We start from the raw sequence: 14,603 nt of genomic DNA, 5'->3' as shown, positions 1-14,603 counted from the left end.
TGAACATGGCTCCAACCCTCGACCCGATCCAATATACCATGTGGTATAGGTTTCTCCTACACAACAAAAACATCTTCATTCCACTTTGAGCATGTAGATTCATGTCATGTATTATTTGGCAACTCAGTGTTCAACCATTTTAGCAAAACAAACTCAGTATTCAATTAGATCCTCTATATATCATATTAGTTTCCATGAATCACACAAATCCTCTTATGCCACATGGTATAGGAAGTTTTCTATGCACAAAACTATGCAACCATAACATTATTTAATCGCATATAGACAAATATTTCATGGAAAGTGAAGTAAAGCACTTGAAGCTGCCACAAATTCTTTCTTCATTTATTCAACACTACAGCATCAAAGATGGATAAATCAGAATCTTTGTTCTTTTGACAAGGATCAACTTTATGCAATTAGTCTCAACAAGACGGCTCCACACAAGATTGGGTGGGTTTATGAATGCCGGTCCACCGTCATCATCCTTCCGATGGATAGTCCCAACATTTCCATCTTGAGCTAATTGATGGGTAGGATGCTGATATATACTTTTATGATAGACCTAAAAACTAAAACTTTCTGAAGTTGTGTGCTAGCTTTTAACAAATGCCACTAGTAATATCTTGTAGCATGACTTTCTTTAAGGACTTTTGATAGTATATTTCAGGATCCTGTCTCACATTTGATGTATCTTTTTTTGACATTTTCTTCTTTTTTCTTTCTATCCCTGTCCCTTTCTAAACAAAGTGGACTTCAAATGTGTGGAAATGGGATCAAACTTTAGGTTGAGTGAAAAATTAAAATTCTTTTGCTCAAAAGGAATAAGGCGACAAGTCTATTCTCACCTTTAAGTTTTCTATGGTCCATATCCTTAAATTTCGGAGGTGGTGGAAGCAAATGAAAGTAGGTAAGTTTCATCCTAATATTCCTAACAAAATGGAATTGCTGAGCTTTTACCAGAAGAAATGGCACTGAGAAGGAGTAGATTCTATATTTTTCAGTAAAGATGTAAATTAAAGGAAGAAAAAGATATGAGTCGAGGAAACTTTGAAGCTATGATAATCATGTTGCTATATTGGTTTATTTACATGGTTTACTCGTTATATAACCATTTGCAGGTGTATCTTATGGAGTTGAATCAAAGCTCTCCCATATGTTTAATCACGGTTTACAAGAACAGTAACATGAAAATAATATAATGATCATTATTTTTTATTATTTTTATTGTAACAGATCATTATAACATAAACAACGATCATTATTTTCACTCATACTTCTTTAAATAAACTAGTATTTTCATATATTTTTTTTTCAAAATTGCATCCATAAATTAAGTTGGAGATAAAACTATCAACTTTTCATTAGTGTCTATTACTTTTCATTTTAATACTGTTAGTAGCAGTCATTATCTTAATGACTGATTTAATATTAAAAATTTAAAAAGTTATTTTTTTGAGACAAATAGTGGCTGTCATAACCATTCTAAAGGTTAATAATGGTTTCATCAAGGGACTATTGTGACAAAATAATGCGTTATAATTCAAAACCTTGTTCTCCATCCCATGCACAACTAAATGCAAGTATAATCCAACTCAAATACTTATATCATCCATTTCTCAAAAGACTTATTTTATCCAAATAAAAGTATCAACCCATCTGCTCATTTAAAACATTGTTTTCCCAGAACCGTGGCCACCGCCCTACCTTCCGTAATGCTTCCCCCTTTGACAAATCCTGCAAACCATTTGCGTGTGGAGAAAAATATCCCTTGATCGACTCTTCCTGTCTCAAATGAAAAGAAATTAACTTCCTCTTTGACCTGGAAGAAAGATAAACAAAGGCATAGAAGTTAGAACTAACTACTGAGGATTTATAAAGGAGAAACAAGGGACTGGACTGCAGAGAGCATGCACAGCCATCCACCTCTCACTCCAAAGGAGAAACTCAGTGCTGAGAGAGAAATAAGAGTCTTCTTCTCAGTCCCCAATGGCTCCTAAAGTCCTCCCTCTCGTCTTCCTCATTTTCCTTGCCATTCTCCCCTTCTCCTGCCATGGCTCCATGCACAGAATCCCACTGCTGCCATTCAAAGCCTACAACGGCCATCTCTCTTTCAAGATTGAACGGCTCCCTGCATTCAACTTCCTACCCAGAGGCACGCCCATCCCGCCATCAGGACCTTCGAAGCGGCACAACTCCATCGCCGACTCCGCTGCACTGGACCAGTCGAAGGCTCCATGACTCGAAGACTGCAGATTTCGATCATCGATCGATATATTTCATATAGTTGTAAGGATTGGATCCACCAAATTCTTATTTGCAAACTTTTGTCAAGAGGAGAGTTTAACAGTTAATACGATATACATGTAAGTGTTGGTTGGTATTGGCCTTCTTTCTTTCATTTCTATGTGATTTCTTATTGATGATAGGTATACTCAAAAGGTTGTAAGCCTTTACTTATATATATGTATGGAATTTCTTCTTGTAATTCCAGCTTTTGCTTAAATTTTAAGAAGAAAAATCATTCACAGTAGAGCATGTCATGATGAGCATGGGTGCCTCAGCAGCATGCATGTGTTCACATACCTTATAATCTGGATTCCATAAAATTTTCTCAAACAGATGAGGAAGAGACTGTCAGTAAATAACTTGAGATTTTAGATTTGCTCAATCCTGGTTGAATTAATGTTTTTGAGGAGCTTAAGTCTTAATCTACCTTACGAACAAGAAGTTCTTTTCTTTTTATAATTATTATTATCAATCAAGCCAACCACCGATCCCATTAATCTCTTAGAAAAGAATGGTTGTAAAGAGGACGAAAGTAAACGGTTCTGCTGAGTTAGTACGCCGTACCACCCAGGTGTCAACCCAAGATCTAAGCAGCTTGACTAAAGCACATCCTACTTTCCCTTGTAGCTGCCATTAATCAAAATGGTAGTTTGCTGCTTTCCTCATCAAAAGTGGCAAGGCTTAGCTCCAAAATATTACAAATTTTGCAAGCCATGTGTAAATCAAATCCACATTTTAAATGTTTCTTTTCAGAAAATCCCAAGCATGGTCCTTGGCTATTTCGTGTGCTAATCATAACCATAACCATCAGGTCTTGTCCCAATTATTTGAGACAGTTTCATGAATCGTAAACATTGCCTCACAAAAAGTTCACATCCTCGAGTCCTTGTTGATTACTATTTTTTTCTTCTAACCAGACTTTTCTTATCTTTGTATTTCTATGTTTGAGTCACAAATCTCTTTTGCCCCTAGATATTAGTACATAAGTTAAAATTATGACAAAACCACCAAAGAAAATTATATCATCTTATCTTATTAGACTAAGTCCGCTCCGACGGTGAAATTTGCCCACCCTGGACCTAAATCTGGTCCAATAAATCCAAATCTATTAGCTCGGTTCCAACATAAAGTCTATAACTAGAAGATCCAAGCTTACTTCCAAAAGAACTTGGCCAAATTAAAACATCAAACCTGCCTACTTCCAAGCGTAACTTGGAGCATCAACATGTTAGGTGAATGTTGCTATTGAGCCCGCCGGTGGAGGAGAGGGATGGTGATAAGTTAGGCAACGAGGTACAAGGGTGAGGTCACACGTGGCACTTTTGTCAAGCTTGACCACTTGCCAAAGATTGCGTCCCAGGAGGATATATGTTTGGTTTCGATGTGTCAACATGCCACGTCAGCTTGGTGAAGTGCCGAGCTAAAGCGAATGACCTTCCTCGCTCACTTAGCCGCTAAGATTTTTTTTTATTATTATTATCTTCTGTCTTTGTTTTTTCTTTCTTCGCATGGGAGGGAGAAGGTAATTAAACAAAGTTGGAGCATGGTCTAACAGGATCCTAATTGTTTCGTCACATATTAGTTATTGAGAATTTCACAAGATCAATATATTTGTTTTTATTCTGCAGATTCGAACCATTTTTATTTCTTTCTCAGGAGTCACTTGGATGGTTTTAAATTTTTTGGGTACTTTTCTCTATAATCCTAATGGTATGGTTAGGCAAAGATGAATATATAAACATTTTCTTGTAAATGCAATAATATTGCATCTACAGAGCCAGGTGCAAAAGGTATTCAAAGATTATAAATATAAAAATGAAAGTAAAGTACAACATCTTTATAATATTTTAATAAGATAAATTTGAATTTTATTTTCTACGTAGCTCAAAATATTATCTAGTTACGTCCATGGCAATTGTTGCCGCTGAGAACTGATTGGTTCTAGGCACCGCAGTGCAAAGTGTGGCGACGCTGGAGAGCTCGGTAGTCAGCTGCTCTGATCGGAATTGGAGACGAGTGGCGCTCAGTTGATACAGGTGAGATCCTCGTCGGATGGTAGCACTTCGACCTAAAACAGCACATAGCAAAAAAGTCCTTTAGCCGGAATGTATCTGGCAGGAGACCCTTCAATGCCTAAGTCAATGTAGTAATCAGAAAATAAGAAGAGGTTGTCTTTCAGTTTATTAGGAGGTTTTTCTTTCTCACCTCCTCTGCCTCTCTTTTTGTGTATGTCCGATGGAGGAGCCTACCTACCACCAGAGAATTAGAGCATGTAGGTCGACCAGAAGTGACTGGCTTGAGTATGGCTCGGACATCAAGCTTGAATGCTTTGCACACAGATGACGTCATGCCTATCACTTCAGTGGGATCTCGATGATCACTAGATCTCCCGGTTAGAATGCGGCCAACTGTGAGGAGCTCCTGATATACAAACTCGACAGTATGGCGCTGGGCCCGCTTCATGGCCGCTCCCGATCCACCACGTATTGGCGTCATGGTGTGTTTCAATTGGTTGAACCTTCTGGTGAGCTATAGCCAGTTTGGAGGCATATTATTCGCCCCCGACTTCTGCAACTGAGCTGAGCTATCTTGCTTGGGCCGCGGAAGTAGTTTTTTCAGAAAGGCTACTTTAATGAAGTTAGCTGAGAAGGATGCATGGTGCCTATTCATTGAAGAAACAAAGATTTTCCGGATTCCGTATTTATGAAGGGTGTGGCCTTGCTATCCTTCTCGAAGTGTCGTAATCATGGGTGAGGTGTCCGTGAGTTTAATAGGCGATTCGATCTCGACGGCGATCTGAATAGGTCGTCTTAGGGTGAACGCCTAAGAGACACATGTCCAAGGCTAGGTGAAGCATTGCCTAGGAATGAGTTGCTTTAACCCTCGATAAATGAGGGAGGCTGCAGTCGTAATCCATTCACCTCGTTCTTTTACTCTCTAGAACCTAGAGAGAGAAGAGGTGTAAAGTCGCTAAGGCTGCAAATGGGTCGGGTTGACATGTGACCCGACCCAACCCGAATTGAAGGACCCGCAGGGCCGGGTCGGGTCCTAAAATTGGACCCGTTCTATTTTTCGGATCAGGTCTGGGTTTACAAAATCTCGACCCGACCTAGATCCGATCTGATCCATTTTTTGGATCAATTTTGGATCGTTTATCAAACGACTTGACCCGACCCGATCCGAACCCAAATTACCCGTTTAGGCCCACCGCCCACATGCTCATAGTAAAAATCAAACTAAAAATATTTTATATTCAAAAAAAAAATAAAAAAAAAGCAAAAGAAGGTGGAGGAAGTGGTATAGTAGTACTTGCCTTACAGCCTATCCATGTTTTATTTTTACCCTCCCCACTCCTAGAGCAACATCATGTGGCCCTTAATGATGATGGGACGCCCCTCTTCACCCTTCCCATACAGTGGCCTTCCACTCCCCAGGGCAACATCATGTCACCCTTAATGATGATGGGACGACCCGTCTTCCTTCCTTCCCATGCGGTGGCCTTCCTTGTTCTCACTTCTCCCCATTTCTTTGGATTTTTTGAGCTGCAGAGCAGTAGAAATGGAAGGAGCCGCAGTGACTACTACTGCTGCTTCGATTCCAGGAGGGAGGAGGATTCACTCAGGTGGAGGACTTGCGGATCTTATTGGAGAGCACGACATCAAAGGCATCAAGGTCCTCCATTACTGTTTGCTACTGTGAGGTGGTCGGGGTAGTGGACAAGGTTCTCCCTACATCGCAAGCATGGAAATCAAAGAAGAGGGAAAGAGGCAAGACAGGAAGAAGGGAGGAGACTACTGAGGTTAGTTACCGGTAGGGAAAGTCGCCCTTGTTACCATTAAAGCCACGGATAAGGCTCTCCCCTCGTTCCACCTCGACATCTCTCTCTTTTGTCGCTCCCTCTCTCTCTCTTGATCTCGATCTCGATCTCGCTCTCTTTCTCGTCCCACCCGGACCTGGACCAGACCTGAATGGCCCATCGGATCAAAAATTATAGTCGTGGACCCGATCGGGTCTAGGTCCAAAATTAAGATTCGAACAAGAAGTCGGGTCAGATCGGGTTCACTCAAGATTTGACTCGACCCATTTGCACCCCTAGAAGTCGTAGGGCGTGACTTGTGTGCTTCTGTTGCAAGGTTCTCCTTCTTTGTCCTGACCAAAATCTTGTCTTTGTTTTCTGGTAGGTTGTTCTGCTTTTCCTTCCTTTATTGTCTTCTTATCCCCGTCTTCTTCTTTTTTGTTTAAGGAATATCCATGGACCCATCCACTGGAGGTTAGACTCCCGATGATAAGGTAATGGGTCAAGGTTCTCCTGACTAAGTCTCTGTGGCCTCAGGGGGAGTTCTTCCCGAGGTATCGTTAGGTCCAATTACTGAGATAAACCTTCTTGGAGAGTTCGACCTCGATCGGATTCGGATGGCATTTTTCATTGTCGAGGACTTTGTCCTTGAGTACCTCGGTCCTTCAGATTGGGTGACTTCGCCCGGGGAGAACCATATAGCCCTGTATCAGGAGTCCCTGAAAACGGGGCTAAAGCTTTCGATTTCGTCGGTTATCGCTTACCTGTTGGCCCAGTACCAACTTGTCCCCGTACAACTCGTCCCCAATGTTTGGAGGATGATTGTGGGTTTTCTTTGCTTTGTCCAGCTCTAAGGGATCACCTTTACACTGGGGATGTCTTGGGCCTTCTTTCAAGGGAAGGCCCATTCTCGGAATAAGGAGTGGTAGTACCTTTTTTGTAGGAAGGGTTACAACGTTCTTCCTCCTGGCCCTTCGTCCATCCACGAGTGGAAGGGTCAATATTTCTTTATGTCTTCGGCAATTCCTTCGGATTTTTCGACCCTATGGGGGACACTCGAGATGCAAGCTTTGAGTCTCTTTCCCTTTTTGTCGGATGAAGAGCGAGAGTCTGTTAATCTGCTTGGTCTGATCAAGGCTCCACCTTTGGCTGAGCTACTTCGGGAGACGGCCTTGGTCGACGACGGCTTGAGTTCTAGCCCCTTTTGTCGGTATATTTTTTCATCTTGTTATGCTTCTTTATCGATCTAAATATATGACTAACTCATTTCTCTCCCTCTCACAACCATGATGTTTGAGATAGAAGAACTCTTCCGCTCCTCAAGGAAGAGAAAATTGGGCAAGAGCAGTTCTTCCTCAGATAAGAAAAGTGTACCTACGAGACCAGTTTCCAGAATCGAGATAGAGCCCATCGGAGGAGGATCATCGGAGGTGGAGGTGCTTACTACCCTTTCCATTGGTGTACTATCATGTGCACCAGCGACCACTCCGGTTTCTAGGATAGCCTCTGTGGCCATTTCAGTTTCACTGGCTACACTAGAGGCTGTTGGTCCTTCTTCGGCCCTGATAGAGGGGGTTGTATTCTTCCTTCGGTTACACCCCCACCAAGATACCGGTCGGGGTGTCAAAGCCAGCCTTCAACCCTCCCGCTGGGGGTACACAGGCATTGGCATCTTCACTCCAGCTAGTTCCACATAGCACTGAGTCGGGGACGTTTATACCGAACTGGTCGGTGAGGGTCACTGACTCGGTACTGTGCCAGGGTGATCCACAAGTGATGTGGGAGATGATCCAGGAGTTCATGCTCCTTGGTGATGAAGAGAAGCTGCGACGGAGACCGTTGGAGAGCGTGATCAACTCATCCTATCATACTGTCGTTGAGGTAATCATATCGATTCTTCCATCTATTTGTTGTTTTGAATAATCAATCTTTTCTTTGTTTATATAGGGTGTGTACGTTGCCCCGTATACTTATTGAGATCATCTACTCTCATCAGCGGAGGTTGGAGGTCTCTGACTGCCTCCTCCAAGAGGCGAAGAGCAACAAGGACCATGCTAAGGCAGAACGAATGAAGGCCGAGAAGAGAAAAAAGGAGGCCGAGGTACAAACTAGCTTCTTCAGCTTTAAGGTTGAAAGTTCACAGATAGAGCTGGAACGACTGGTCGTTTGGTTGTAGGAGATGCAGCATGCCATCAGCAAGGAAGGGGCCCATGCGAGGAAGGAGGCCGACGTGTAGATTAACTGCCTAAGGGATGCGGTCACTGCAGCCGAGCTTCGGGCCTCCCAAGCTGCGAAGAGATTTACTTGGGCAGAAAATAGAACTGCCTAGTTTGAGAAGAAGGCCGCCCAATGGCCGCTCCCGATCAACCATGTATTGGCGACGTAGTGCAACCCCCCCCCCCCCCCCTCCCCCCCTCAGGGGGGACGCTAGCTTGCAGTTGCATACAAACTGAATCTAAATGAGCCAAACATCACAAGTTTAAAATAGAAAAATAATCGTTCCATGCAGAGATAAGACTCTGCAACTGCAGAAACCTAGTACACTCAGGACGCTCTTTGTTTATTCAAATATTTTCCTAGATATGGTATAAATCTTTTTTCATTCTTCTTAAGCCCTCATCTGAAAATCTTTTCACGTTATTTATCTCAAAAAATTCAAGTACATTTTCTCGACAAACTCACTCGCTGCAAATCAATACATGCAGATGCCAAAACATAAAAAATTTATAAGTTATTTCTTTTCTGCCCAAGCAAATACAGTGCATCAGTAGCTAAATAATAGTCTCACATCGGATAGGTTAAGGCCTCTTGTGGGTAGTTATATCCCTTAGGCTTATCCATCTAAATGTCTGGATTTTTAGATAGAATTTTGACATGATATCAAAATCCAATTGATTCTTTTTGCCTACCTAAACCTCCACACTCCCATATACTAATCCATGGATAGAATAATAGTCCGCCTACATCGGATAAACTAAACCAAAGCCAAGCTTATTAGACTTGATTTTCAATGGCTGAATTTCCAACTACCATGTATCCCTTTCTTCCCCGAACCATTTACAATGCCATGGCTATCACACAAACAGTATAGCTTTGTACAATAGGTACATCAAAAAGATGGGTACACAAGAAGACATTCTCAGAAAGTGGTCCTATAAGGTCGCAAGCACAGTGGAGGATGTGGAAAGTCCACCAGACCTTAGCAACCAATCTAGGTGATCGAGGATCAAAGACCAAAGGAGATAGGCATAAAAAGATAGGCAATTGCCCAATCAACAGCTAATAAGGGCATATACATATACATACATACATACATACATACATACATATATATATATACACACACACACACATATACGCATATACGCATATATGCATATATATATATATATATATATATATATATATATATATATATATATATATATATATATATATATATATATATATATATATATATATATATGCATATGCATATATATCCATATGCATATACATATACACATATATATATCTTGATACTGATACTGATATTGATATTGGTAGATAGATAGCCAATATCACAAAAAAATAGATAGATAGATAGATAGATAGATAGATAGATATAGATATAGATAGATACACACACATATATATTTTTTGACAGGCCAGGGAAATCCGAGTATCTGAAAACCATTGAGAGTCGCCGAAAGTTGAATGGAATCGCACATAGAGGTTAGAGCTGGAAACAAGAGATAAAAATTTGGGAAATATGTTCATAAGGCTGGATCTTTGAAACCATAAGCAAATAATCGTTACAGAAAACAAATTAAGCACGAAACTGATCCAAGTCATGCAAACAAATTAAAGTGGCAGGAATTGTTACAGAACAAAAGCAAATCGGCCTGTATGACTTGTGATAAATGAGGAACATTGTCCAGGCATTTTCCCTCTCACCCATGATAATTAATTTTCTGCAGCAGCTTCAGCAGGAGTCCTGGTAGTCATTTGGTCAACAGCATGCACAGTACTCTGAAGCTCCTCCCATATAGCTTTATACACCATCCTTTGCCTATTTACTGTAGATTGTCCCTCAAATGCCTTTGAAATTACATCGATGCTTCAGCAGAAACAAGCAAATGAATAAGCACGAGACATTCTTGACGTTAGAAAACCATGCTAGGGCAAACAATAACACCTATTCAGTGTAATGGAGAACTTCTAATAAACCGAAAGATATAGATAATGTCATACCATGAACTGAAGGTACAAAAGCAGGTCATTGTCATGTGAAACATGATTAATGATGCTTGCTAGATATGGATCTTGCTGCAGTATAAATATAAAGTTACAATATTGATAGAGATCCTAGATTGTATCCTGATGCATCAGAGAGTTGCCAGACTTTCCTAGATTTAATTTCAATTGTCTATCTGCTGCATTTTCGTTTTTTTTATTATTCTTAGTTTTTAACAGATTATTTTGAACAGAAGACTGAGTTTTGGAACCTTAGATATTATCTGACCGCTGGATGAGCCTAATTTCTATAGTGGTACCCCTATGGTACTATGACGTGGTACCATTCACACAGCAGTAACTTTGAACAGTAATTGCACCATGTGAAGGTTAATTTTGGGATTAGAAAAAAAATGGTGTGCCTTTTATAAGAAATAGGGCTTAGGGTTTTATATAATGAACTAGCATGATTGTTTAATGAAGAATGATGATTTGCATCTATTTCTTTTATGGTGTGATTCCATGAGATAAGCGTGATACCTTTGAACCCTAGTAGTGATTCGTATATCATGGAGTAAGTCCAGTGTTGTCTTTCCTCTTCCCTTTCCTCTTTTTCTTAAGCTTTTTATGCTTTCTTGTTTGTATCTCTCTCTCTCTCTCTCTCTCTCTCTCTCTCTCTCTCTCTCTCTGCGCCCTCTTTTTGCATCTAGTCCTGATTTTTCTATTTTAATGATCTCTAGAGAGCCCCTCATGGAGCCTTGACCCTTGATGCACAAATCAGCTGCTCAACAGCCCTTGCAAACCCTTTCTTTTTAAATTTCAGATCTTTGTCCACCAGTTAAATCCTTAAGTCCCAGCAACCTTTAAGTTTCATCCCTGCCCTAAATCATTTCTACTTATTCTTACATGAACAATAAGTAGAAACAAGGAATCAAAGGCAAAAAATATTGGTATCACCAGGGTCGCAATGCATAATGTTAGAAGGGCCAAATAAAAAGAAGAAATCTGAACACATGCCCTAGAAAATGTATTGATGCAATGAGAGGCAAGCTCACATGACAATAATTTCCAGCAAATAACTGTCAAAAAATTTCTATAAGCAGAAAAAACTTTTAGTATTTAAGTCACAAATGGCTTCTCATATAAGTCAACAGTCTTGTTCATGCAAAAGCATGAGAAAACACATGCAAGCATGCACAATGACGACAACAATAATAGGCAACCAATTCATGTTATCCGGTATTCGCAAATGAAAAGCACCATAACTAACAAGTCACTCTATGAGCACCAGGAAGAAGCAGGTAAGTTCATGATTCCTAGATTAGAGTGGGTGACAACCTTCCAATCATTGTGACAGTATGTCAATAAAAGGTTATGCATTAAGGAAAATGTCCGACTAATTGAAAATTCTGACTACAGAAAGCCGCTAACAGCTAGAAAGTGCCCCGTAGTTGAAGGGTATGGAAGAAGAAAAGGAATTGAAGATATGAAACACTTTAGAAACTATGTTCTTACATTTTAAGTCATTTTGAGTCAGTTGGATGCACAAGCAGATATATACAAAATAAAATATATAAAAGCAGCAGTGCACAAGCATGGCCCAATATTGCATGATAGCAGAATAAACAAGCTAACCTGACATGTCGACCATCTCCATATGCATCTTTGACTATGACAACATCTGCATCTAGTTGCTCCTTGATCTGTTAAAATGCAGGATGAATATAACAATTATATATAGAAGTGTTTAGGAAATACATAAATGCAGTTGTTAAACATTTTGCAACAGAATTTATTACTAATTACAGCAAGACAATCATGTCAATGGATCTACTTCACAAAAGAAAATAGCTATGGAGGAAAGCATAAGAAACATGATAAAAGCTGGGTAATTGAAATGAGACGGGCGTTTCTAATGGCATGCTGGAGACAATCCATACTTAGAAGCTAACTTTGATTTTTCAAGAATGGAAATAAGAGAGAAGTTTTAAGACAAGGTATGGAAGGTTGACATCAGGTGACAATCAACCAAAAAACAGAAACTGCATTTATACAGACCCACAAATCACACATATAGAGATCATGCAGACTCCGAAACCACAGTTTCAAAAGTTAACTGATTTTCTTGATTCAGCCTTTAGATAATCAATATTTATAAATTTGATTCCAATCATAATAAAACTTAAGCATTCAATCATAATTCATAACAACCGGCAATATCTCTGGATCTTTTTTTCTATTGTTATGTTTTATCATCTCTCTCTCAATCTTCCACCCTTTGATATCAACCAGCTGATCTCATGTCGATGCCTTCAACTAGGAGGAAAAAAAATTGCCAGCAATCAAGTCCTCCTAATGCACTCACAAATCAGCTTTTTCTGGAGGGAGTAGGGGAAAAAATCTTCCTCGAAGCATCAAAATCGCAGCTTGAGCTTCCTTTTGACCCAGCTGAGCATATATTGACACGGTGACAATAGAACGAACACATTACAGACAACAACTTTCCCCCAACTCCACGAGCCCCCACAAACTGCAATGCTAAAATTGCCGTCCGTTCTGCAGAGTAATCGCAAGTTTCTCCCAAAATTTCGGGGAAAAAAAGAAGAAGAAAATTCATGCACACGACCGCTACCAAGCAAAGCGACCTGCTCCAATGTTCTCATCGGATGACTAATCGATCAAGAACATAAAAAGAGGAGGATAAAAGGAGGAATTTCTTGATAGACCAAAGAGGAGGAAGAGGGACCTTATTCTCCATGGACTGCATCATGGGGGAGTCGATGGAACCGGAGTCGGAGACGTGCGCCGCCGGCACGCCGCACAACCTCCTCGCCGTGGCGCCTCCATATCGGGTCGGTCCATCACGCCGAATTTCGAGCCTCGCCGCGGCCGGATGCGGCGGCGGGGAAATCCTCCCACTCCTCAGAAACGAGACGGAGGCGGAGGCGGAGGGTAACACCGCCGAGGAAGAATACGAAGACGAAGGAGGAAGAGGGTATGCAACGCAGCGGCGGAAGAGGGAGGCGAGGGAACAGGAGGAGGATCGCATCGCCAGCGCCTCGGCTCTCATTTTTTCCCCCCCTTTTCTTCCTTCTCGTCTCTCTCGCTCTCGGGCGCTCGGCTCCGCTGCTTTATTCCAAGAGCTGGGGAATTTTTCGGCTGTCACAAAAATATTGACGCTCTACAGGGGTTAAATGGTAAAATAATACAGCTCCCGCTATTGTTTTGCAGTTTGTACAATTGAAACTCACCGTACTCATTTTTAACATGTAACCCCTTCACATCCGTAAATATTACACGTAAACCTCTTGAGTAAGCAAGGGCCTCAGGGTTTTGCCTTTTTTTTTTTTCACGGGTGATCCAAGGTGAAGGCTGTGAGTCATCCAAAGCCAGTCATTTTTTTTTTCCAATAAAATCAACTATAAAGTGGGAACTTTGATGACAAATCGAGTGATTTGTTCATTGAGCGGGCCAGACGGGCTCAGCTCAAAATATAACCAAAATTAATCAGGCCCAGGCCCAACCTAGCCCGGCCCAGCCCTTGAGCCTATTTCCAAGACAAGTCGGGCTTTAGACCGGATCTCAAGCTTCTTTAATCTTTTTTGATTTAACAACAATATGGAAGGTGGAAGGAAAGAGCAGAGAAAGGGGAGATAGAGAGGGGAGAGGGAAAAAAGAATGGAAGGTGGAAGGAAATAGGGGAGAAAGGAGAGGATGAGGAGGATAGAGGACCGAGCTCAAGATGGGCTGACCAAAACCTGAGTCCAGCCTATTTAACAAGCAGGCTCGTATTTCAAGCCCGACACGGCTCTTTGAAATTAAAACTCAGATCTAGGCCCATTTTAAATATTTTGGACTTGAGCAAGCCGAGTAGGGCATCCGGCCCATAAACAGGTCTACTATCGAGTAAGGGCTATAGAAATCATCTTTGATGCTTAGAGGTCGTCGTAGCCTCAGGACTATCACTTCATTATAATTATGATAAATGTGCTCGAAATATTTTATGAATATTAACTAAAAAAATAAAGGAGATGCCACCAAACATATCTTTCAGTTTTGTTATGTTTTATTTCTTTTACCATTCTGTCATAAAAGAATGATGTAAGAATAAAACATCGTCAAACGGGCTTAGGCTTAAAGCACGATTACAAAATCAGCTTAAATAACCTGAAAAGTTGGAAATCATTAGGCAAACTCTAGTAATATATCTCCAAGAACATCAGTAATCCAAAAGACATAAGAAAAATAGATCAAATACACCCATTAAAAGGATTTCTTATCTCTTTAGAGATCAAGGTTTTCA

The 14,603-nt window shown here is 40.7% G+C and overlaps 1 protein-coding gene across 1 annotated transcript; it reads right to left on the bottom strand.

The window, feature by feature from the left end:
* Window positions 1-9,826: 9,826 nt before the first annotated feature.
* Window positions 9,827-13,457, bottom strand: LOC103713000 (uncharacterized). Its single transcript, XM_008799746.5, has 3 exons — window positions 13,047-13,457; window positions 11,936-12,003; window positions 9,827-10,184 (listed from the first exon to the last, which is right to left on the bottom strand). Exons 1-3 carry the CDS (start codon window positions 13,368-13,370, stop codon window positions 10,031-10,033), a joined length of 546 nt encoding a protein of 181 aa, XP_008797968.2. The 5' UTR covers window positions 13,371-13,457; the 3' UTR covers window positions 9,827-10,030.
* Between the last annotated feature and the right edge of the window lie 1,146 nt (window positions 13,458-14,603).

This window comes from Phoenix dactylifera, chromosome 6, assembly GCF_051530095.1.
Source record: "Phoenix dactylifera cultivar Ajwa chromosome 6, Ajwa_hap1_PhDact_Kaust_v1.1, whole genome shotgun sequence".
Lineage (NCBI taxonomy): Eukaryota > Viridiplantae > Streptophyta > Magnoliopsida > Arecales > Arecaceae > Phoenix > Phoenix dactylifera.
This window is presented reverse-complemented; position numbering and strand designations above follow the sequence as displayed.

Bases quoted from the DNA above. Each gene is read 5' to 3' on its own strand.
- LOC103713000 (XM_008799746.5), bottom strand. From the start codon at position 13,370: ATGAGAGCCGAGGCGCTGGCGATGCGATCCTCCTCCTGTTCCCTCGCC. The intron at 12,004-13,046 runs GTCCCTCTTCCT...GCATTTTAACAG, and splicing joins TGCAGTCCATGGAGAATAAG to ATCAAGGAGCAACTAGATGC. The intron at 10,185-11,935 runs GTTAGCTTGTTT...TTTCTGCTGAAG, and splicing joins GGAGATGGTCGACATGTCAG to CATCGATGTAATTTCAAAGG.